This window comes from Lates calcarifer, linkage group LG9 (genome assembly GCF_001640805.2).
Source record: "Lates calcarifer isolate ASB-BC8 linkage group LG9, TLL_Latcal_v3, whole genome shotgun sequence".
Lineage (NCBI taxonomy): Eukaryota > Metazoa > Chordata > Actinopteri > Centropomidae > Lates > Lates calcarifer.
The window spans coordinates 12,906,489-12,930,308 of NC_066841.1; the positions used below are offsets into that span (position 1 = coordinate 12,906,489).

At 40.1% G+C, this 23,820-nt stretch overlaps 1 protein-coding gene across 2 annotated transcripts; it reads right to left on the reverse strand.

The window, feature by feature from the left end:
• Positions 1–232: 232 nt before the first annotated feature.
• gpsm1b (G protein signaling modulator 1b) lies at positions 233–22,741 on the reverse strand. Of its 2 annotated transcripts, none has more exons than XM_018662500.2 (14): positions 22,444–22,741; positions 14,773–14,994; positions 14,019–14,154; positions 13,729–13,871; positions 13,313–13,436; positions 10,926–11,041; positions 10,509–10,664; positions 10,305–10,413; positions 10,087–10,201; positions 7,947–8,017; positions 7,650–7,820; positions 2,661–2,820; positions 2,290–2,495; positions 233–2,162 (listed from the first exon to the last, which is right to left on the reverse strand). In XM_018662500.2, the coding sequence occupies exons 1-14, from the start codon at positions 22,503–22,505 to the stop codon at positions 1,962–1,964; spliced, it is 1,992 nt and encodes a 663-aa protein (XP_018518016.1). In that variant the 5' UTR covers positions 22,506–22,741; the 3' UTR covers positions 233–1,961. The 2 variants fall into 2 exon arrangements, with proteins under 2 accessions (XP_018518016.1, XP_018518015.1); XM_018662499.2 differs by having other exon boundaries at positions 2,661–2,823.
• Positions 22,742–23,820: the final 1,079 nt, after the last annotated feature.

The following is a 23,820-nucleotide window of genomic DNA, read 5'->3' on the forward strand; positions in this document are numbered from 1 at the left end:
CAATAAATTATTTACATTCCTACTCAGTCCTGGTTATGCAAATACACTGGAACTTAACCAATAAGTTTGTTTAGCCCTTTGTGCTTTGTTCCACTAAAGATTTGGCTTGGGAAATCCAACCCATTGATTGTGTTGTTCTCAGTAGATCTAGGACTTCTTTTCTGAATGAGATGAAATTTTATACCCCTTTTTTTTCTCCTTAGCCAAAACTAAACAAAACCAGAGCCCAAAGAAACATCTGAAACATTTTATTAAAAGCATGAAGGGACATATTCATGTCCTCAAATGGAACATAAATACAAAATATATTTATATGTACAAATTATGGCAAATGGCATGAGACAAAGAAGCGTACCAGATACTTTCTAAAAATGTTAATTCACAAAAAACAGGGAATATTAAATATAGCTCCCAATGTGTTGTTTTATCAAAGAGAGATGAATCAAAGATAACCACTACGAACTTGGTACATGATCCATCCTGGTTCAGAACTCTCCATCTCTATGGTTCATATAAGGTTTGAGGTACAAAAATGAGGTAAGCACTACTTTTGAATAAAAAGCAAGCCCAAAGGTACAATCAAATATTTTTTGCTTTGTGCAGCACATTGTTTCAAATTCTTGGGCCAATTAAAATTTCTTTTTTGCATTTTTTTTCTCTTGCTTTCATGGCAACAAATGGATAGAAATATACAACTGGCTCTACCTCATTTCAACCCCTATTTTGCAAAACCCCACCCACATTTATGGTACAAGTTAGCAAAAACTTTGTTGCTGAAACCAGAGGAAAGTTCTCACAATTGGCACACTTTGAGCAGAATATCATAACTACGGCGTGGCCAAACAAATATTTAAGAAGGGAATGCCTTCTATCCCCATCTGACTGCACTCTGCATTTCACAGAGGTAATACAATACTTTGACCACAGGGGGGCACTATACCAACACCACAACCTACAACTCAACATTGTTCTTGGTATTAGATTCTTCAAAATACAACGCATCCGTCTTTATCCATCTGCTTCTATTTCTATGTTAATCAATAGCAATTATGGCAGTAAGTAGTAGTCTGTTATCAGATGTTCAGAACAGTATGGGCAGCAGATCACTTTAAAAGCAAAGCAAAAACAGTAACTGGAGCTTCAATTATCACAAGACTCTAACCTTGAATCTATAAAATAAGCAGCTCTTTTGTATCACTTGCATAAATGCACAACATTTATGTGGAAAATCGTATTTCAGTCAGTCTGTAAATTTGTCAGCAAACAAGAAATGAAGTGTGGTTATCAGTCAGTGGAACGTTTAAACTGACCAAAGCAGTTTGTTTAACACTGGAGGGCCATCCCTAATACTGTCACTGCACAAGGAACACCAGTTTTCTGTGAGCAGTGGGGACCACAAAAATTGAAAGATAAAAGAAGCGTTGATCAGAGAATAACTGAACTGACACATTCTGCTGAAAATGATCAGATTTCAGTGCAAATTGACTGTTTCTTTTATATTTTCTTTAACTCTGTTCCTATCATTAACTTTTTGTGATTTCCACGACTCACACGGTAAGTCTCCTTATTAGTCGCTTATTTTTTACACTGTATGCCCACCATGTGCTTCTAAAAACCACATCAGACACCAGGGAATACAATCTTGAGTCTGAAAAAATGCTGATTAAGGCATTAGATTGAATACATATTTCAGGTTTGTTATCATCATCTTCTTCTTCCCCTCAAAACCAAGCTTAAATTCTGCTTGTTTTCCTGTTATATTTACACACATTTAGAACAGAATACACCTGAGCAACATTTAAACAGGGCACCACCTATTGCACATGGAATTTGTCTTGTTATTTAAAAAATCGTGTTAGTTCAGCTTTGAGTGCTGTTTTTAAATGTTGGCTCATCCTTCTTTCATTTTGTCTGCTTTTATTTTCTTTGACATGAAGTTGTGCGCTATTATTCACCGAGTCCTAGCTGGAAAATCCGCCGGGTGGCTCTGGATCGGGGGACTGAGGGCTGTCCTCGTCCTCTGTGGGCAGCTGGACGCGCTGCTCATCCATACGCTTAGCCTGCACCCTCTGGATTAGACTGAAGAAGTCTTCATCAGGCACTGTGGGGGCGTGGGGGCCGGCTTCTGGCGGGGAGCACCGCTGATCATCAATCCTGGAGGACTACAGTCGAAAGTATGAATATATTTACAGAGTGGAGGCACATGTGACAAATATAACTTCCTATTTTACCAATACAACCTATCTCCAAAGTCCAGACTGTTAATTAAAGATCTATTTGTGGCCTTACCTGGCACTTGATAAGCATGTTGAAGAAGTCATCACTTGGCTCTTGATGGTCTCCCTCACCCACCAGGTGTCCCAGGTTGTTGTGGGTAATCCTCAGGCCTGGTAGATTACCAACATTAACGCGCTGGTCATCGAGACGGCGGCTCTGAGAGCTAGCAATCAAATCAAACAGCTCCTCTGTCTGGGGGGAAGTGGTAATTGCAGGATCTATGAGAAGAGAGAGAAGAGAAAGGAGCCCAGTGAGTGCAAATGTGTTTGATGCTCTCAGGTTTTGCAGGAATTGGTTTTCCAGTGAATCTCACAAATCTTATATCTCAAAGGCTTAAAAGTTCAAATGATCTCAAAATAGCTCTTAACTAAAGATCGACCGACCTATCATCTCATTCAGGGACGGCACGGAGTTCGCAGCACCTTCTCCGTTGTCTCCGTTCTGTGGCTCATCAAGATGGCAGCGCTGGTCATCCATGCGGCTGCTCTGGAACTTGCTGAGGAGGTCAAAGAAGCAGTCTTCATCGGAGGGGTCACGGCCCAGCTTCTGAAACAAAAACGACATGTTAGTAAGACACTCTCATTCTTACATTTGGAATCCATCCTTTGTTATTCCTTTTACTGGTTTTCCTTACATCAATGCATTCTCTCTCTGAAGAAGCTGAGACACAATACTTTGATTTGTTACACTCAAAGCACAAGCCAATCACATCCGAAGTGTTTCAAGTTCATAAAAGACAATGTAGTACTATCTGATTATGTTGAACTGTACTAGATCCAAGAAACATCTGTAGGTGAAATAATTAATTAATCATGAGTTACATAATGACGATTTTCAAGATGGCCAGCTTGTGGGGGAGAAAAATAATCTGATTAACTCACAAGGGATGGCCTTTCTAGTGAGACTACCTTGGCCTAGATACTGAAGGTGGGACAATGTCATAAAATGTTACGTTCAAAAACAAAAAGAAAAACCCCTCTACATTTAAGCGACATGGCTCAGACAGTGGTAACCTGTATAATCAGATGGAAATATCAACAGATAAAACTGTAGCTGCCACAGAATATGATAGAATATTAATATATGTGGTGTCAATTTGTATTAGATGTTGTAGTTTCATAGTTACTCACATTTTTCTATTCTATTGTGTTTTTTGAGCTAATCAAAGATCAGCTGATCAATGATTAAATCAGTGAAAAACCTAGCGCGCTGCCAGTGCTTCAACCATTGTTTGTTTTGAGATAACACCAAGAAGTGCTCTCTCTCACACTGTGCTGAATGATGCCCCCTCGCCCAGTGTCACAGCTGAGATATTGTGTTTAGGCTTTGCAACTGAAGTGGATAATTTATGTATGGAAAATGTTCTAGCAACAAATACACTGAGCTTGCAAAGCAGATGTGGAATTAATTATGTTTGACCAGTGGTACTGACAAATTCTGAGGATCAGACTGCAGTGTTGAATGAAAGCTAATCTACTGGACAACATCAAAAAAAAAGAAAAAAGAAAAAAGTTATGGATAATAACATTGATAAAAAAATAAAAGTGAAGCTGCGAAGCTGTGAAGCAGCAAAACCAACATAATATTAAAACAAGCTTTCAGCTGAATCTTGAAGGAAAAATATTAAATAAAATATTACACAAGGCCGAATTCAACTTCCTCAGTCTTATCCTACAAATTTCAAGGGCTTTCTTCGGAAATGCCTGGGGTCTGTTCCAAGACACAGGATTACAGAGTTATCTTGGTAACTTCACACCTTGTCAAAAAAACTGCAATCCCCTCAAATCTGGAACATAAACTGCTGTGAGAAGAGTTAAAATGTCCAGAAAAGCTATAACAACTACTGAACAACATCCACTATGTTGCAGAAGCAATCAGTGTTGCCTGAACATTAACAGCAAGTCCCAAAGCCTGTTACTGGGAGCCGAGGTCAACAGAAGCAACAAAGATCGAAACAAGCTGATTGTGTCCTCATTATAAAAGCCTTTTCACTATACATCCCTCCCCCGCCTCAACAAACTACCCCAAATAACAAAATGCCTGTCAATATTCTCTGTTAAAACAGAGTAAGATGTGACGCCTTTAACACCAACCAGTGGATAAAGTCAAAATCAGCCTTATGGCGAGATGTGAAGTAGGTCAATGTCACCTGATTTCAGTCAGCCATATTCTAAGAATCTTTCTTTTTACAGCAACTTCTGTATTAGAAAATCACACCATGCAACAAACAAACTTAAGTTTTACTGCTGAAAGAAAGAGTAAAATATCTATAAATATAACCACACAAACTGCGAATATACACATCCATGTGTCAAAATCTAAAGGAAAACAAAGTTAGTAACCTTTGATGTCCTTTGCACCATGTTGTTATTCAAGCTGTAAAGCAGACGTGAAACATCTTACCAGCGGCACTTCTTCTTTGTCCTTTATCTATCCTACTCTCTCTCTCTCATTTCTCTCTGAGCTCTCTTTCCCCCTCGCTCTGTCCACACGCCTGGCTCACACCTCCTTCTCCCCTACTTTCACCCACCACTTTACATCACTCTCTCTCTCTCTCTCTGCTCTCCTGCTGTACTCAATTCCCTCCCTCTAATTTCCTCTCCTTGTGTATCCCTCTATTTCAGCCTTCTTTTAATCTCTACCATCCTCTCTCTCTCTCTCTCTCTCTCTCTCTCTCTCTCTCTGTTTCTCTCTCTCTCTCTCTCTGCGGCTCTCCTGCAGGCCATTTTTGTCCCGTTCACCCACTGTGGGAAAACAACTCATTATGGGAAGCAGGGTGAGGGTGGGGGGGGCTGACCCCGTGGGGAGGGTAGTGGTTCTATGATCAAGGTCACATTATCGGGGGGGAGGGAGAGCTGGGGGTTGGGGGGAGGGAAGGGGGAGAAAGGGGGTATAAAGATGGGTACAGTTATGAGTAAACTGCATGCCAGTGCTGGCAGCCAGCGGGGATCAACTACCCGGAATGACAAGAACAACCAGTGCCAGCTCCCAGTTCTTCAAAAACTCACATGACAAAGTGAAAAAGTTTTTTTTTTTTTTTTTACTAACATTCAGATTAAAAAGGCCTCTGTGTGATTGTTATTTACTTGCTCTTTGCAAACTAATCAGCTGTGACTTATAGTAGTTTCTGTCCTATGTCCTTGGCCCCATGGTGTCTGTGTGGATCTCCTCACTTCCCTTTCAGCATTGTCTAATTAATCAAGTAGGCCAGAGGGACAGATCAAGCGAGATAGGAACACGAGATGATGATGAGAGAAAGAGAGAAAAGAGGGAGAAAGAGAATGAGAGAAGCAGCAGCAAGTTGTGTGTGTGTGTGGAGAAAATAGAAGACAATTACTACAGCATTTCCTACATTGCATCACCAGGGGAGCTTTCTAACCTCTCATGTTTTCAGATGAGGTATTAATTACAGGTGAGGAATAGAAAATAATTTACAGTGGAAAAAAAAAAAAAAAACTCACCAATTATAGCCTTTTCCTTATCATAAAATGCTAGGATTACCTAACTCTACACTGCAATACAAGAACAATGCTGCTTATGTAATTCTATATCTTCAACATGGATCATCATCTAGTGACTATAACACTAATTACAGAGTTCTTATTATAAAACAAATCATCTGGATATGTTGAAAAGTCACCTGGAGATAGCATTTTCAACTAAACCAATGGAGGTAATGTTAGCTTAATCAGCTAGCTAGCAACAGGTGGTAAGTCTAGTTAGCCAGCCCACAAAATCATAATTAAACTTAAAATCAAAACTTGACAGTTTTAATATTTTCAAATATATTCTGCTGATATTGACCATGTATTATGGGTGAAAGGTCTGGAACAAGCAAATAAGTAGGCCCTGACTTTAGATTGTTATATCAACTGTTGTTTTCAAGGTCAAGAATAAATAGTCATGTTCGACTTTTAAGCTGACATGGACAACAGAATTAACTCCATCTATTGTGTGGTTCAGAGGAAATTCTGGAATGTTAATTATGATAAGCAAACTACATCATTTGATGGTTCCATAAAGTTGGTGCACTAACTTTTCTAACTGCCCCTGAAGATACACCCTAATGTAATCAAAAAAGTGGATTTCTCTCTAATTTATAGCCTATGAAAGAGTAGCCAAAGTTTACAGACACAAAACTGAGTGCGAAAGTTTGGCAGATTTGAAAAAGGGTATGTTTCAGTGTCATCGGGATTACCAACATTTAGTTTTGGATGCTATTTCCAGTCAGTCCCTTGTGATGAACTATCATCATGAAGCCCAGTAATTTTCTCTTTCTAGGATGTCAGCCTCCTGATTACAACAATTAGCATCGTCACAGAAACAAGGCATGATTAGGTGCTGTGGGGACACTGAATTTTAAGGATGCAACAGCTGTGAAACAGCATCTTCATTAAGAATCTAGTTCACAGTAAAATGGATCACTGTAATGAGAAGATACCTTTACACTGTAGCTGACATCTTACATCATGCCATATAACCTCATGGGAAATTAAAAGAATTTAATCTCTCTCTAATTTCTCTCATTTTCTCTTTATAAAGCAGAAGCCCTGAAGACATGCTGGACAGGGGATGAAGAATGCAAAAGGTAAAACAGTGAATTCAGCATTTCAGATCCCCTTTGATGCTTTCTGTGAGAAAAATGAATCCCATCTTTTCTCAGGTGGGTTCTCAATGATTGAATTAAAAGGCTGCCATTTCCTAGATTTAAGTTGAATATGAGCTAGAGACTTCTTATTATTACACATTTTGGTGGGTTGCTTAATAGTCTGAAGCAGGGAGTTTAATTTAGAGCTCGAGCAATTTTTCTATTGTCAGCAAAAAAAAAAAAAAAAAAAAAAAAAAACAACACTTGCTTAATGACTCACTTTCAGCAACTACTGTCTTCTCAAAAAAAAAAAAAGAAAAAACAATATACATCAACTAAAGCTCAAACACTAAGTCTGAAAACTGAAGAGTGTTCTGATGTTGAAACTTGATTTACTGGTAACTCTTCAAAACTTACATTCTATAATCACAGCTTCATTTATTATACATTGGATCCAAATTTAATTGACATGGTAAAACCTTCAAAATAGAATAATAAGCAATAGCTAATGTGCCTGAAATGTTAAAAAAATTACATGGCTGAAACCAAAATACATGGACATCCTGGGAAATGTGCATACTCACTGTCTTGCCGAGAGTTATACGAGATCGATACCACTCTCCTATTTGTATTGTAAATATGAAGCTACTGTGAGAAGCCGATTAGCTTAGCTTAGCATAAGGACTGGAAACTGGAAATAGCTACCCTGGCTGTGTCCTGATGCCACAGTGGTGTATTGGATTGGAGTAAAAGCTAAAAAGGGAGCAAAGATAAGGCCACTCACTGGCACTGGAGGCGGGACTTGCACAGTGATGTCATCAGTGTCTACAGGAGAGTCCAACCACGGCCTTTCATCCGATGACTGACTGTCAGGATAGCCTTTCCGTTTACCTGGCTGCGACAGCTGACTCTTGGATCTCCTGGGTATACTTTCCAAGTCTTGGTTCTCACCATTCTGCAGTAAAAGAGCATATTGTTAGTGAGGGATCGATAACTCTTCTGGGAGAGGTGTGAGGGGATCACATTTACAGGCATATTTCTCTCTGGAGCCTTGTACTGAAATTTGAGAAAGAGAAATCACCTTATCTGAAGAGTACTTCCACAGTTCTACACTGTCCATGCTGTTTCTCTTGGTGAATTTGGGTCTTGCTCCTATAGAAAAAATAGATGAGTAAATAAACATAACATCACATTACATTAAAATAGCTCACAACTTCATACTCTCTTTTGCAGTTTACTCTAAAATCAGGCGCTCTTTGTTTGTCTTTTTTTCAGCTTGTAATGTCAGTAGAGGTCCCATGATGCTGACTGTGGCTCTGAGGTTTAGGCAGACAACTGGGCAAACAATCTGAATAAGGGTCTGTTTGCCAGCTCTGCACCAGAGAGGGAAATGTAGGACATGGGTGTGAGTTTCTGCCCAGGAGGAGGGTTCATGAAAGCAAACATAACACAAAAGCCAAGCAGATTGCACAGTTCTTCTGAGGATCATTTTAATCTTATCAATTATATAGGGATGGTGGATCATTTGAGGGGAATCTATAATAATCAGCTTTGTTATTTGGGGCTAATATTGAAAACAGACTGTGTTTTTCCAAAACAAACCACCCTCCTGACTCTGGAGGTAAAACAAGAATCTTTATCTTACCCCAAAAATATACACACCCCTTGCTCTCAGTCACACTTAGTTCAGACATAACACAGACTCTGTTTATTTGTTATGTCTGTCTCACCTTAAGTTAGTTTCACGTTTAATATGGCCGCCTTGTGTACACACGCAGTATTCCAAACTCTCTCAAGCCCACATGTGCTATTTTTGTCAAAAACAGAAGTTAAGAGAGCAGAATCTACTATTTTTTAAAGTCTGTGGTTTTAAGGTGATTAATAAATCCCATTATTATCCCAAACCACAGGGTACAAATTCTACACCATTCAAGCAATTTCCTAAAACTCCAGAGCCATTATTTTTTGTCCCCATTTCTTTGAGACGGGAGGGCAAGTGCAGCTCTAAGACAACTTCCCCTAACCACAGTCTGCACAGTGCAAACAGACGAGGTTCCTGATTTAAATAGACATTCCAACACACACAGAGTTGGGCTTTTTCATCTGCCACACCCTTTCCCTTGCCACGATTAAGGAAACTGAGCAACTTGCTTACATGAAGTTTAAAAAAATCTAGTTACATAAGTGCATGTGAAACACTGATGGAGAAGACAATAGTTGCTGAAAATGAGTCAGTAAATGAGTCATTATTTCATTAAAAAGTAATGATTCAGCATGTGATTCTCTTGTTTGTTTGTTTGTTTAACCAAATCTATGGTTGTATATAAATGAAAACATTTTATATTATGCAAAACCTACAGCTGAATAAGTCATAAGCACATGAATGACATTACAGAATTCAATCTAAAGTGAACCTGAAATCAGTTGACCTTTGACACTAAATATGACCAACTTCAACTGTTCTGTACGAGCTGAATTACTACAATATAAGGGCCTAAACAATAGGTGCCTGAAATTGTTACCATTGTATTTGTCAATGATTAAAGAGCTAATCATCACACTGTTTTTTAAAGATAACTGAAATCCCTGACAGATTTAACAGCAACATTTTAGTGTTTAAAATCACTTTTCAGCATAGAATAATTGTGTTTTACTAAAGAACAAAGACCTCGACAATATTACACTTAGACTGATATGATAATTCATATATGTAAATGAAACTGACATCGCCTGTCTGCATATCTCACTATCTGAACAACTATAATTAGTGGGGGCAGTAACAATGTAATGTTTAAATGACACTGTAATAATACGTGGTATCACGAGTCTTTCCATTTGTAACATTCATTGGGAGTATATGACAAATATAAAGTAAATTAAAGGTTCTCTTAAGTCAAACTCTCCCACTCTGTGAATTTGTGTGTGCATGTGCAATGCATGTGTAGATACTTGTGTTCAAAAGAAAAGTTCCACATTTTGGGGAAAACGTTAATTTGCTTTCTTGCTGAGTGTTAGATGAAGAAATCGATACCACTCTCATGTCTGTCCATTTAATATGAAGCTACAGCCAGCAGGAAGCTAGCTTAGCATAAAGTCTGGAAATGGCTAGCCTGGCTCTGTCCAAAGGTAACAAAAATCCACCTGCCAATGCCTCCAAAGTTCACTAATAAAAAAACATAAATATCTCATCCAAAATATAGAAAGAACTTTATAAGTCTAACCTTGCATCTCAAACTCTGAACTTGAGGGTGAAAGGTCACTTTCATTGACACCAAGAGCCTCCATCAGCTGCTCCACATTCATTCTGGCTGTCAGTTCCCCATTCCTATCTCCAATCTGAGGAAGAAATAAAGAGACAGGGAGAAGGAGTCAGATAAATCAGGTCAAATGCAAGGTCGAAGTTTTTTTTTAATTTACTGTGTTTGTGAAAATGTCTCACTTCTTTAGAGATGTCCAGGTGCTTTCGGGCGTAATGGAGAGCTTGTTTGTGGTTCCCTAAAGAAACGTATGCATTTCCTAGACTCCAGCAAGCACGGCCCTCACCAACCCTGTTGAAACATTAACACGCGAACAAATTTACTATTCTGCTGCTCACGCATGTTTGCATGTCTGCATTAGATATTGCTGCTTATGCTCACCCCACCTATCAGTAAGCTCCTGGGCGATGTACAGGTGTTTCAGGTGATAGTCGATGGCCCTCTCATACTGCTGCAAAAGAGTGTAGGTGTTTCCCAGGCTGTAACAGGCCTGAGCCTCCATCACCTGGTCCCTAAGTTGCCTGGATAGTTGCAAGGTTTTCCTAGAGAGGGAGAAACAGAGGGATGAATAAGGCGAGTAAAGGGGAAAAAAAATGAAACTGCAGAGGGTAAGAGAGGGAGAAGGTTTTGTTGTGTGTGACAGGGAAAAAATTAAATGGGAGAAAAAAATATTCCTGTGGAACTTTCTTTAATGTCGTGCATCAGAATCTTTTTTTCATATTCATGTTCACATTTTCTCTTTTGCAGAAATCGGTTCACTTCCTTAGCCCTCCACTAGATGTCAGGCTGCCCTCTTTCCTCACCTGTAGTACTCTGTGGCTGTGTTGAACTGGCCCAGGAATATCAGGGCATTGCCAAGGTTACTGTAGGCACGCCGCTCTGCTGCTTTGTCCCCAAATTCTTTGGCGATGGACAACCGCTGTGAATGACAGAACAGCAAGGTCAAGTCAACCCAAAATAACACAATATATCCATTCTGCTTCTTAATTTGAACAGGTAAGTTAAACCAAATTCTTATGTCATTTTACCTTTCTGAGGCAGTTATTTTTGACTCATTATACAAGCAGAGTCACACCAGTTCTGCTGGGCACATTATTTCATGACCAGAGGTATTGCTGTAGCAGTGGTCCATCAAATCAAGCCCCTCTGATTCCCTTTATAAGCAGTGTGCTCCCCTCTGTGGCGCACTGATAGAGTTGTAATGGGGAAGAGAAGACAGACCGGCTTCTCCCGTATGGAAACAAGTAGTTTACAATGGAGAGTGACAGGAAACATGAGGGGAGGCAGCCTGAAGCCATACTTACCACTGATTCACCAAGAAACCAATTTGCTCCTCTTTTTTTCTATGAGAGACTATCAATCTCTGCACACTGTGTGTTGGTACAGTGTGAGATGGATCACGATCCACTCACAGAGGTGGGTAAGGGCAGGTGTAGCAGCAGCAGCTATCTTATGTTAGCACAGAACAAGAAAATAACACACATTTTGATTAACACTATATTATATTTACTCTTCTGTCTTGCACTCACTGCAACTAGGCTGTATCTCTTTTGTGAAGTTATTTGTATTCAATCAGACTGAAGAAGAGGTCAGTTCCTCTGTCTCTCTAAAAGTTGTCTAGTCTAGTCTTGCTAATTTGCATGTAAAATTTTAGCCAGACTGAAGTCTGCCCAAGGCAAACTAGGTCTCTCAACAGGGAGTTAACACATGCAGCCTGCTCCTTTGCTGAAATGAACAGCAGTTTAGTCGCTCTGCACCTGTAAGATTAAGACTCAATAGGACACTGTCAACTGTATTTTGTGGTAAGAAGTAGTTACCACTGAATCAAATTTCATGGCAACCACTTATTTGATTCTGGGCTGCATATGACAGAAAAGTGGTCGAATAGGATGATGATGGCGGCACATTGCAAATTTATTCTGTGGTACTGTGGCTTCAGGGAGAACACTCAAAGATCCCGCGCAAGACAAGACAAACCGAACATATGCAAAACATGATAATGTGGTTTGGTATATACTGGGGTTGGGCCAGTGTAAGAATTTTCAGTTTAATATAAAGTCAAACATCGGACCAGTCTACTGAATTTACCACTAGGTGTTGCAGATGCGCATCAATGAGAGTGTAGCGACTCTAGTCCACTTGGTGGCGATAACACACCTCTAAGCTGGTCTGCCAAACGCTAATACACACTAAATAAGGCACCACAATCAACAGGACACATTACATTTTTATTTCTCACAACAACCATTCAACATTTCAGTTGCTGTGTTGGAGTAAAAGGCCCAGAAGACTGTTTGCATTTGCTGCGGGGCTCATCTGTGCAGCAGTGTGGGCATGTGTTACCAACGTTTGCCATGACTTTTTTCCTGCAGTATTTACATGTTGTCTCTCTTATGTTTTTCAGCTCACCTTTTTTGTCAGCTTCAAATCCAAAATTTTGCCACATTGGCTCAGTTCTTAGTTTTTATTGCCAGTGTCCCCACTTGTCGTCGCACCAAAAAACAGATGAACTTTCTTAACACATACAATGTGCGCAACACACATTTTCTTCTGTCCATCTACTGAAATTTGATCCCCTTCATTTTGCCGGCCTCAACTCGGCAGCAGAGCTGCAGAGCACTCATCAGTCACTAGTGGCTCCTTTGGTCCATTTACAACATAATATTATGTTAATCACTTTGTCATATTGCCTATTACTAATGCAATACAAGTTGGATTTAGCACTGTGATCCCATCAGCACAGGTGGCTGGTGTGGGCAGTTCAGCTGGTTTACATAAAATCAAACTGGTTTGGGTTCCTACAACGGACAGGACCGGCACAAACCAGAAATCAATCCAACTCTACTACAACCCTGCATACAATACTACTGTGAGAAGAATTTTTGAAATGAAACAATTTTATTTATTTTTTGATAATAGTAATGCACTGAGTCCCTTGATTTGCAATTCCCTTCTGATCAAGTCTATTTTCCGCACAGTCTGGTGCAGACAATATCATGGCCACAAAGTCACTGAACAGCTGATGAGGTGAATGACCTTATGTCACAAAAAAAGTTAGGGAGCTGCTCTGCTGACGCAAGGTCAGTGTTCTGTTCTGGCACAACAGAAAGGCAGATAACTCACACTCTGCAGTGGTGTATGCTCTGCAGTGGTATGAGCGTGATGCTGGTAAACATTCTGCACTTCTCACCTGACGGTGGAACTTGATCGCTTCCACAAAGTTTCCCAGCAGATAGTGGGTGTTGCCCAGGTTCCCGTAGGCTCTCCCCTGAGCAGCTCGGTCTCCAAGTTCTTTGACCAGACACAGGTTCATCCTACAGAGGGAAACACAGGCCATTTTATTAGCGCCATGTAAATGATGTCCAATTAGCTCGTTGGTACATGTATGTTAGATACTTTCATCATTGTACTTGTTCTTCCAGTAATCCATTTAATGTAATCAATTCATCAGTACAACACTAGTAAAAAGGAATAACAGAAAAACACAAATCCATTCTGGTGCTACAAAATACAGCCAAACTCTCTTGTCTATGTTTCTACTGTAAGTGTGATTTTCTGCTGTATGCATCCATTTGTTGTGTGTGTGTTCTTTACAACTATACATACTCGTAAAAGCCAGTAGCCCTTTGCAGTGTGTCTCGGACATCAGGAGGCAGGTCTCCTGGTTCCTGGGTGCAGCCCCATAACTGCTGTTTCCCCTTCGCGTGAAACACGTTGCCTATGTTATACAGTGCTCTGGCCTCTCCAACCTACAGCAAGAAAATAAACAGATACAGATACAGATAAGAAAAGTTAAAAAAGGTTTAAAAAAAAATAAAAGATGCTCTTTTGGCATGTGTGCATATCAAGTATAGAATTCATATTTATTATACTTTTGAGGAGTTGCTGAACATTACCTTGTCACCCTGCTCTTGAGAAATATCCAGATGTCTTTGACAGCACACAACCGCCTCGTCAAAGCGCCCCAACACTTTTAATGTGTTACCGAGGTTCCCGCTGGCTTTTCCCTCTCCAATTCTGTCTCCTATTGTTCTGAGAAAAGCAAAGAAAGACATTTGCTGGTGTTAAACCAAGGAGCAAAGACTTCAGTTTTTCAATGTAAAGGTTTATTCTATTAAACAACAGCTATTAAGGTACTGTAACCAGGTTTAACTGGGAGACGATGTATAGCACAATCTTAATTGGTTGCTTACTTCCTAGGACCAGGTCCCAGTGGCCCTGGTGAGACTGTAATGTAACAAGGTAAAACTCCCCGGGGTCTTTAATCACTTCCCTGCTGAAATACCAGCTGCACTCACCGCATGGGACCGGATTACTCATACAAGCTAAATATCCAGCTGGTAGTTGTTGACTGTTAACATATGAAAGTCCCCTCACTTTTTTTCTTGGAAATTTCTTTTTCCGATTAAATGTCAAGATGAATCTGATAAATTAAATCTGTCAAAGACAGTGACCTGGATTCCTCTCTTCTAAGACTGTCTATACATAAAATAGAAGAATTTCTTGCAAATTATTCCTGATTTTTTTAATTAGCTATGCAGACTGTCTTCAAATCTGCTAGATAAAAACCCCTCTGAGAGTTAATGACTATCAGCATATGTAGTATAGTGAATGAAGCCTGCTGCAGCTGTTAAAGTGTGCAGAGCTCACCTGGCCAGGGTAAGGTCATGTTTATGGTACTCCAGGGCTTTGCCGTACTCTTTGAGGTAAAAGTAGGCATTGCCCAGCTGGCTGTAGATGGCACTGAGGGTCTTCAGGTCTTCCGTGCCAACCTGCACGGCTGCCTCAAAAAACGCTGTCCCCCCTTTGAAGTCTCCAGCCTTGCACAGCCGCTCTCCTTCCAAGGCCAACTCTAAGCAAGAGGCTTCCATCCTAAATGTTGTATACACAGGTTTACACATACATGGAAGAAAAATACAGAAAAAGGTATTAGCGCATGAGCTATATCAGAGAAAGAAGAATATAAAATGAAGTGGCCACTTGCTACAGCAGCAGTGCAACTTCTCATGGTGAAGAACAAATTGGCAGTATCACCATGACAACAAGGTCTGTAGCCATATCTGTGGGTTGTTGCCTTAGCAACGGAGTCTAACCTTGAAGATGAGCACCTTGAAAAGGTGTTGCACTTTTTGCTCATTACTGTTCATGTCTGTCTTTTAGTCAGATTTACAAAGATTACATTATCAGTTCGCTCTATCATGCCAATAAAGCTGCTTTCCTTTCCACACTTTTTGACTGTAAGAGACTAAAAGAATCACATCTTATGTATATAAATGTTTCAATTAAAAAATATTAGAGTAACTCATTTACAAATACAAAAAAAATTAAAATCAGTGATATTCATCAGTCCTGTGACAACAATTGATGATCCAAGTTGCTATATGATAATAGAAACCACGCGTTCTAGAAATAACAACCAAAATCTAAGTCAAGAGGAGCCTTCCAACCACTTCTACAATGGCTTGGTTACTATGGCAACTGTTGGATCAATGACACTAACTCTGCAAATTAAAAAGAGTTAACTTTGTGTCTATTGATAAGTTCCTAATTTTTAAGAGGATATTTTCCAAATTTCAATACATTTGATGGAACTTTTAAAAAAATATTTGAAAAGTAAGTATCTTACATTTATATGATGCTGTGTAGAGAAGGCATAGGTATACTGTGTGTTAAAAACGAAATCAAAAACCAATCTCAGCCCAAATTATCAGCCTGTTATGACGCAGTCTCTGCCAACGGTAGCTTGGCAGGGGAGGCATGCCCTAGTCCTCTCCTCCGGTACTCCTATATAACTATGTGACTATCACCCCCCCATCCCCAGTTGGTCAAGCCGCCCTCCCATCACAGTCATTATAGGGGAAACGCTGCCACGTGTTATGCAGGAGAACTTTCTAGAGAAAAAATAATCACTATTATTTAAAAATGTATGTATCTAGCCAAAACTGTATGCATGGCAATGACAAAAATGTGATGTTAGCGTGTACTATTATTTAGGGCCTTTAAAATTTATTTGACCCACACTGAGTGTAGTCACAAGAAGTACAATGCCTCATCAGTGAGTTGTAACCAGAAAGTATGCACCCCAGACTCATTGTATAATCCAGGATAAACTAAAGACCAGCCAATCTGGCTGCAGCTTCAAATTCCAGATAAGGTACTAGAATGTAGAGTTAAGCGAGGATTATCCTTGAATCTAATCAGTTTTAGGAAAGGTACCTTAAAAAAGGTACAGCAAAGACATGCATGCCATGATGATGTTTGTATTTTGTAAACAAGTCAATATGCCAGCTTGCCAAATCCTTTTCAGTGTCCTGGCAGTACCTGTGTTTCTGCTTGGTTCGTGTTTTGTCCACATACAGCTGTAGCTCCAAGTGTAAAGGCCTTAGCATAGCCTGAGGTCGGGGTCCACGGTGGACCAGTCTACACACGGCTCTCTCTGCCCCAGTTAAAGGGCAATGCTCGGATGCCATGAGGGTTAACAACAGCTAGCTGTGTCAAAAAATTTGAAGAAATGTCTTTACATAAAGATTGCAGTTGATTCAAGCAGTGCAGTAATCACTGATAATACAATGCTGAGACTTTCATTGGTATCAGCTGATATAACCCATTCAAATGGAATTTCCAGCCACCAAAATATGTCCATATGAAATCCATATTGTCCACTGAAAAGCTCAGCCAGAATCCACAATGTCAGCAACATTGCCGCAAACCTGGACACTTTCCAGCTGGACGTTCTACACACAGTCCGAGACCAGCCAAGAATCACATCTGCTTTTCAAGTCCTCCAGAATGTTCCAAAAACTGAACGGTGGACTCTCCACTCCCGAAGCCGAGACAGTCAGGAGGGAATTGTAGGAAATTCCACAAAAGAGCAGTTCCAGTTGCAAATATGCTTCTTTGCAAAAACATGTTGATTAAAAGTCTGCTCAGTCATCCAAGTGGATTTAATCAAAAAAACCTATTGTTGTGCCTTGCCATTATGAGCCACATTTTAAAAGGAGGAGGGTATAATGTAGAATAAAACTGTGGGTGAGAGCAGGGGGGACTTCTAAGCTTGACCAGAGCCCCAATGAGAGACAGAGAGGAAGGATGAGAGAAAGAGAGAGAGAGAGAATTGCTAATCCAGTGACCTGCACCTCCTTGGTAGCGACCACACAGCACAGTGAGTGGCCCAGACTAATCCAACTATCTGCTGACACCAGCAGAAACATTATTAGGTCACCAGCCAAGATAAATGAGGTGAAGAGGAGATAAGGCTATATATGAAAGAGACAGACAGAGGTCTTCATGTAACTAACTAATAACATTAGATAGATAGATAGATAGATAGATAGATAGATAGATAGATAGATAGATAGATAGATAGATAGATAGATAGATAGATTACAACCGTAGACAGAGAAGAAAGAGGAAGAATAAAGTTAAATTAAGAATTACAAGTAGAAAAATAACCAACCAACCAACCAAGTTGTAGGATGGCAGTGTTTCAACAGGTGATGTATGTACAGGGTAAATACTGAGTCTGTATGTATAGTTGCTGAGTGTAATGGTCATAAATCAACAGTCAATGGGTCATTGGTCCACTTCCACTGCCCTGGGTGCTAGATTAATATTAATATTGGGATATTTTATTGTTTAGACATATCCTTTGACCCTTTATTGCAGAAGACTACCTTTAGCAGAAAAAAGTTCAGGACCAGGGCCCCTGAAACTGTAACAGCCAAATGGGATTCAGCCATTATCATTACCTTTATTATTCACACCTGTGCTTTTCTTTCTGGTCTTCTGTGGAAAAAGGCTTGTGCAATGAGCCCTTCCAAAACCTCATGCTGACAACACATGCTGAGATGATAGCCAGAGAGAACAATATCCTCTTTGATCTAACGAGAAAATCATTTGACCTTGTATGTGTAACTCACTGCGGGAGTGTCCCTCACAGGGTCTTTTCTTTCCTTTGTTGCTTAGGTCATTCTCCAGGAGCAGGCAACATGGAAGAAGAATCATCTGTCCCTGTATATGCACTCTTATATTGTGGTATTGATACATACAGTGGTCAGCTGAGAAACTAACTAATCAAACAGAGATGTCTGCTATAACCACATTTATTACCTGACATATAAAGGTACTTCATGACACCAATGTAGAAATCATAATAATAATAAAAACACAATATTGTTGTTAAACTGTCCAGCTCATTAAATTGCAACATAGGCTGACAGTGGCCTAATACAGCCAGACATGTTAAAGGGACAGATACCGTGGCACGAACAGTACTGCAAAATCTCTGATGCTAGATAAAGTTTATCATTTCACTCTATACTGTCATGTCTATGCTATGACTCTCTCAGTCGTCAGTGGTACAATATTATCGGTATGAACAAAAATTCAAGTACATGAAGTTATAGACCTACTGCTAGAGTACTTCAGGGGGAAAAGAACTTCAAACATATTAGAGAGGCTGGAAATAACAGACAAAAGTCATCACTCTGGAAAGAAGTGGATGGAGCTGGTAACCACTGATGATAACAGTCAGTGAAAATGTGCAAGGTCATCTCCTTGACATTAAACAAATGGATTCAACAGCAGCAACTACAGCACCTCTGCAACAGCTGAGGTTTTTATGCAGGAAACTCTCCAGCTCCTGAAATCCCTCAGTAGAAGGAATGAATGGAGGGAATACAGGATAGAGGTTTAAGAGGTTGAAGTAGAGGATGAAGTGTTTCAGTCTGACAACAAGACTCAAGGAGCTAGGCTAGAAACTTAGCACCTATCCAGTCAACTGTGGATTCTGAGGCTTTGCAAAGAAATCAATGCAGTGTCTTCATGGACATGTGACAGCGACAGGGAGTAAAGTTAAGACAGGTGGCTACACAGGACATAAGGGTACTGAGTCCAGCTGCAGATGGTGATGGGGCCTCTGTAAACCAACAGTGACTTGTAAAACCCAAGTTGTAAAACAGTTTGTGGAAAAAGGGTGTAGCCTTAAGAAGGCCTGGCGACATGGTTTAAAACTTAAGCTGTACAGTTGTAAAGTTAGAGGACAATATATCATCACTCATGTTGATCAAAGTAAGTAAACCAACAGTACTAAATGGGGCTAGCTTGAGGCTTGACTGATGGACAGAAAGAGGGATAAAAGACTGAGAAAAACACATTTATGGTCATTTTAGAAAAAAAAGGCAAAGCTAAAAGACAACAAATCAAAGACAAAAAGGAGATTAGTCTCCATGAGAGGATTTTCACAGAGTGACTTTCATTCTTGCCATCTTTGTGGTTGGCGGAAGAATGGATCTGTGCGGTACAGTCTGCCTTTCTCTCTCCTCTGATTACCACTCTAATTGGTCTGTTTAGGAGACACTCATCCCATAATAGCCTGCCTGTGGTCTAAGAGAGACAGTCTTCCCAGTGATGTTACCATGGCAGCACAGAGTACATGTAACATATTGGACAGGTTTCAGGGAGTAAGTCAGGGAGGTCGCAGTGAGGTTTGTGTGTCTCAGGTTTGTCCTTTCAGTGGAAAAAGGCACAATGTGAACAATGAGCATTTGTCAAATCAAGATTCACAGTGTATAAATTGCTGGTATAAATATGTGAATATCATTTTTGTCTGTTAATAAAAAATGGTATACTGTAAAAGACAACTGAAATAAAAAAAACAAACAAACTTGAAGGCTAGGGGTTAGGCTTTGGGCAGCTAAAAGCTTAGTAAGTTTAGGGAATAAACCAGTAGCAGATACCCATTTGAACACATCTGAACATACAAACAGGCTACATCCACCGTAGACAGGGCTTGGCAATGTTAAAAACCCGGCAGGCACCCTGTTGCATATGACACAAAACTCTGCAGCATAAACTTTCTACCAGCTATACCACCTCTTCCATTATAGCTTATCCAAGTAAAAAGTAAAACTCCACTCGACACACACTCCTACCATGACTTTGCAATGGCCTTGACTAATATTTAAACAATCAGCATTTGTGCCAACCATCCAAAACCAACATGATACAGATTCATTTAACAAATCTGTGCTCATTTAACAAACTATGTCTCAAGCCATGACCAGAACTGCACAGACACAGATCAACATTAGTCTCTGCTTTATGTTTCCAACTGTGCTTGATGCTTAAGCGTTTACTGTAGCTGTGTCATTCTGGTCCCTCCCTTTCACCACAGTGTAACAAGTTCTCCCTCAAACTGCGGTCTCTCCACAGACAGAACATATTACAATTAAAATGCATCTGTATATTTGTTTGTTTTTTAATTAGTGTGATGTGTCCACCTCATAAAGTACATAACACGCCCCATATTACTGTCAGATACAGTTAGGGACATTGTTAATGTTCATATATGAAATCCATTTTTTACTTGAAGCTTTTCCTTCATTCACAGATTCTTATTCCATATTCTGAGTCCTACTCTACTGTTCCCATGAGTCTTGGCTTAGCTCAGAAACTCTGCGCTCAGAGTGGTAATCCAGCCATAATTACAGAGTGGCACGGCTAGTTGTCAGGGAAACCAAAGAGAAACTCTCTAGGAATGTTTTTTCCTCTTGCAGTGCATGTCCCTTTCAGTTAGAGCAGAGCTGTCTCCTTTCTTCTTTTGTCTGATTCTCTTGTAAAACTGCATTTTTATTCTCCATGATTCTGTTTCCCTTAACTCTTAACCCTGCTGTCAGCAGCGGTATCAATGGAGCAGTATCATATAATATGGTCCTAGAAAATGTTGAGAGAAAATAAAACATAAGACTATCACTTAAGATTTTCATGACTCTGATATTCTAGAGATTTGTTATTTTAAAAATTCACTGCATGATTTAAAGTGGCCACACAGACTGTAGGTGTACTGCAGCATTTGGCTTAAAAACATGTCAATTTAAACTGAGATTTGGCTTTCTCTGAGTCTCTCTGAAACAGTCTCTGAGAAGAACATGACATGGATCCAATGACATGCCCATTTCCAATGTCAGGCATTTATCCTTTCACAATGAAGCAACATTACCAACACATCCTTTTGATTGATATTCTGTAGCAAATTATGTAACAAATGTAGGACTGGGTAACACTGAATATGTAAATACAAAGATTAAATGTGAATATAATCAAAAATAATTTATGTCTAACTAAGGTTTTATTCCAGAGAGTTACCTAATGTAACATAGACACGAGTTTTACAATACTTCTTTAAGAGAGACCTCTATTTATCCCATAAATAGAATAAATGCCTGGAACCAAAGATGTAACAAAACAAAGGCATTTTACAGGAAGTGTTGGTTGACCAAGACCCCACAGATAATACATCCACAACCCTCATTGTAGAAAGGTCATGTATTGACTTAATCTGTTTGTAAAATAGAGGGAAAGCAATCACAGAGGGTAGAGGTAGTGTGTTTGAGTGGACATGTACAAATGTGTGTGTATGCACATGCACATGCACGTGTGTGTTTGTCAGGGACATGACAACCTTGCAGGGCTTATGAATGTCACCTCAACTCAACAACATTCCCAGCAACCCGCTCTGTCTGGGCTTCAAATGCGGGTGGGGGGAACTTATCATACTAATTTTCATCAGTTGCCTATGTTTTGTCAGAACTGAGAAACTCTTGTTTATCTGACACATAATGGAAACACTGTAGTACTCATTTGGGACTGGCACTGACAGACAGTTAGTAGTTCAAGTTAAAACTGTTTTATAACATCCAAATAGAACAAAAAATAAGATAGTAGTGAGATAAGATAGAAAATTTGCAAATTAGTGGGAATGTGGTTATCATATATAAACCCAGTATGCAAACATGGGGTAAACTGGAAACATTTGTGACCCTGTGCATCTGTGTTGTAAGCCTGTGTTCATGTTTTATCCATGTGATCTTCTGACATCATCCTGTACAGATGGTGTGATCTTGCACGTTTAAACCAGAGCACCATGTGTGCTGTCAAATGTGTCCAACCTGTAGACACACTCTCTCCCTATCTTTCTCTCTGCTATATTCCTCCTACGTCCACATCTTCTGAGGCTCCTCTCAGTCTGTACATTCCAGCCACAGCAGCTCAATGACCCGAGCCAGGAATGAGGCTTGGAACTGGGCTCTGGCTGCAACTGTGGCTCAGTCTCGGGCTTTTAAATCAGTGAAAGCTGGCTGGTCAAGTTCCCCCTGCCTAGCTCCTCCTTAGTAAGCAAAGCCCTGAGCTGGCAGCCTCTGTTACTCTCCCTCCTTTCTCTCCCTTCAGCCGCTCCCTTTTTTCTTTTTCTCTAACAAACATGTTACGAGGCTGACCCCCCCTCCTCCTCGTATTTGCCGATGCACCCCCCGGGGTTCTTACCTTGAATGCAGCCTCTTGCTGGCCAGATCCTGGTCCACACCGTTAGCAGCCGACTGAGCCATAGCACCACTGCCTATCTGCTACCTGCCTCCTAGCTCGCTTCCTCCTGCTATGAGGTCCCTTCACAGTTATTTCCTCCAGAGGCAGCTACCGTTTTCTTCTTTCTTGAGCCGTTCCGGTCCCTGTCCCTGCCTCCTCTCTCTCTCTCTCTCTCTCTCTTTCGTTCTTTACCACTCTCTCTTTCTCTCTCTCTTTTTCCTCATTCAGCACAGCAATGGCAGCTGCCGAGGAAGTGAGGTATTGTGCAAATAAACCATAAAAACACACAGCCCCGCCCCCTAAATTACGTCACGGGCTGGGGAGTCGCTAATGTGCGCGAGCCGTGAGTGAGCTGCTGGTGAGAAAGAGCAAATTGTCAACACATTTAATGTGTTAACATACTCAAACATCAGTATTTAATTGTTATTTCAACAGCTCTCTGTTTCGTCTCCGAAATGTTTTGGATTTTTTCTCTCTTTTACAAACACTAACTGTTGAAAAACTGTCCTGACTTTGTTTCACGTGCACCCACTAGCGATGTCACGGAGTCCTCGGAGTACACCTGTGCATCACTGCTGCAAGGTGAGAGCAGACCCCACTGGATATATTCACAGCCAGTTATGCAATGTGTCAGATACAATTAAAACATTCAGATATTCCCAATCTCTCTGTTCCTCACCGGTATCTCACAAATATTACAGGGTGCATTCGCTTTTACTTACATTTTTAATATACGTAAGTTTTTGCTATTGCTAGGACAAACAACGTTAGCATTAACAGTTGTTTACCTAACCAGTCCAGAAGAAATTTTGAAAATTTCTTTCCTGTACCCACTAAGAGCTGTTTCCAATGGTGGGAAGCAACGACAACAAAGTCCTTCTCCTCTTATTATATCGCTGACGCCAACGTTAGCTCTTGTTTGGCTTCTATTTCTGTTACTATTGAAGTTAGCATGCTAACTAGCTAGTCCCGGCCTGTCCTGTCTTGTAATACCACTTTGTGATAGTAAGTCACTGTAGCATCCAGGCTGCCCTCAGTCCATCATTCGAACCTAATTGTCTTGTAAACACAACGATGGCTGAAGCTCCTGGTAACTAGGCTAAATAGTTCTTGATGTTAGCATTGACTATGTAGCCAGGATGAGTCCAATTAATCCCCAATAATTCGAAATTATTTTGATATTCCTTACTACATTTTGATGTTTTAAAGTCGTAATACTGCAAACAAATTTATTACAAACTGGAGGGTACTACTGAATCCTTTGAAACCTCTATTATTAATAGCCTAAACATAGTCAAATTCAAATCTGGAAAATGCTGGAATCAGTCTTAAAATAAC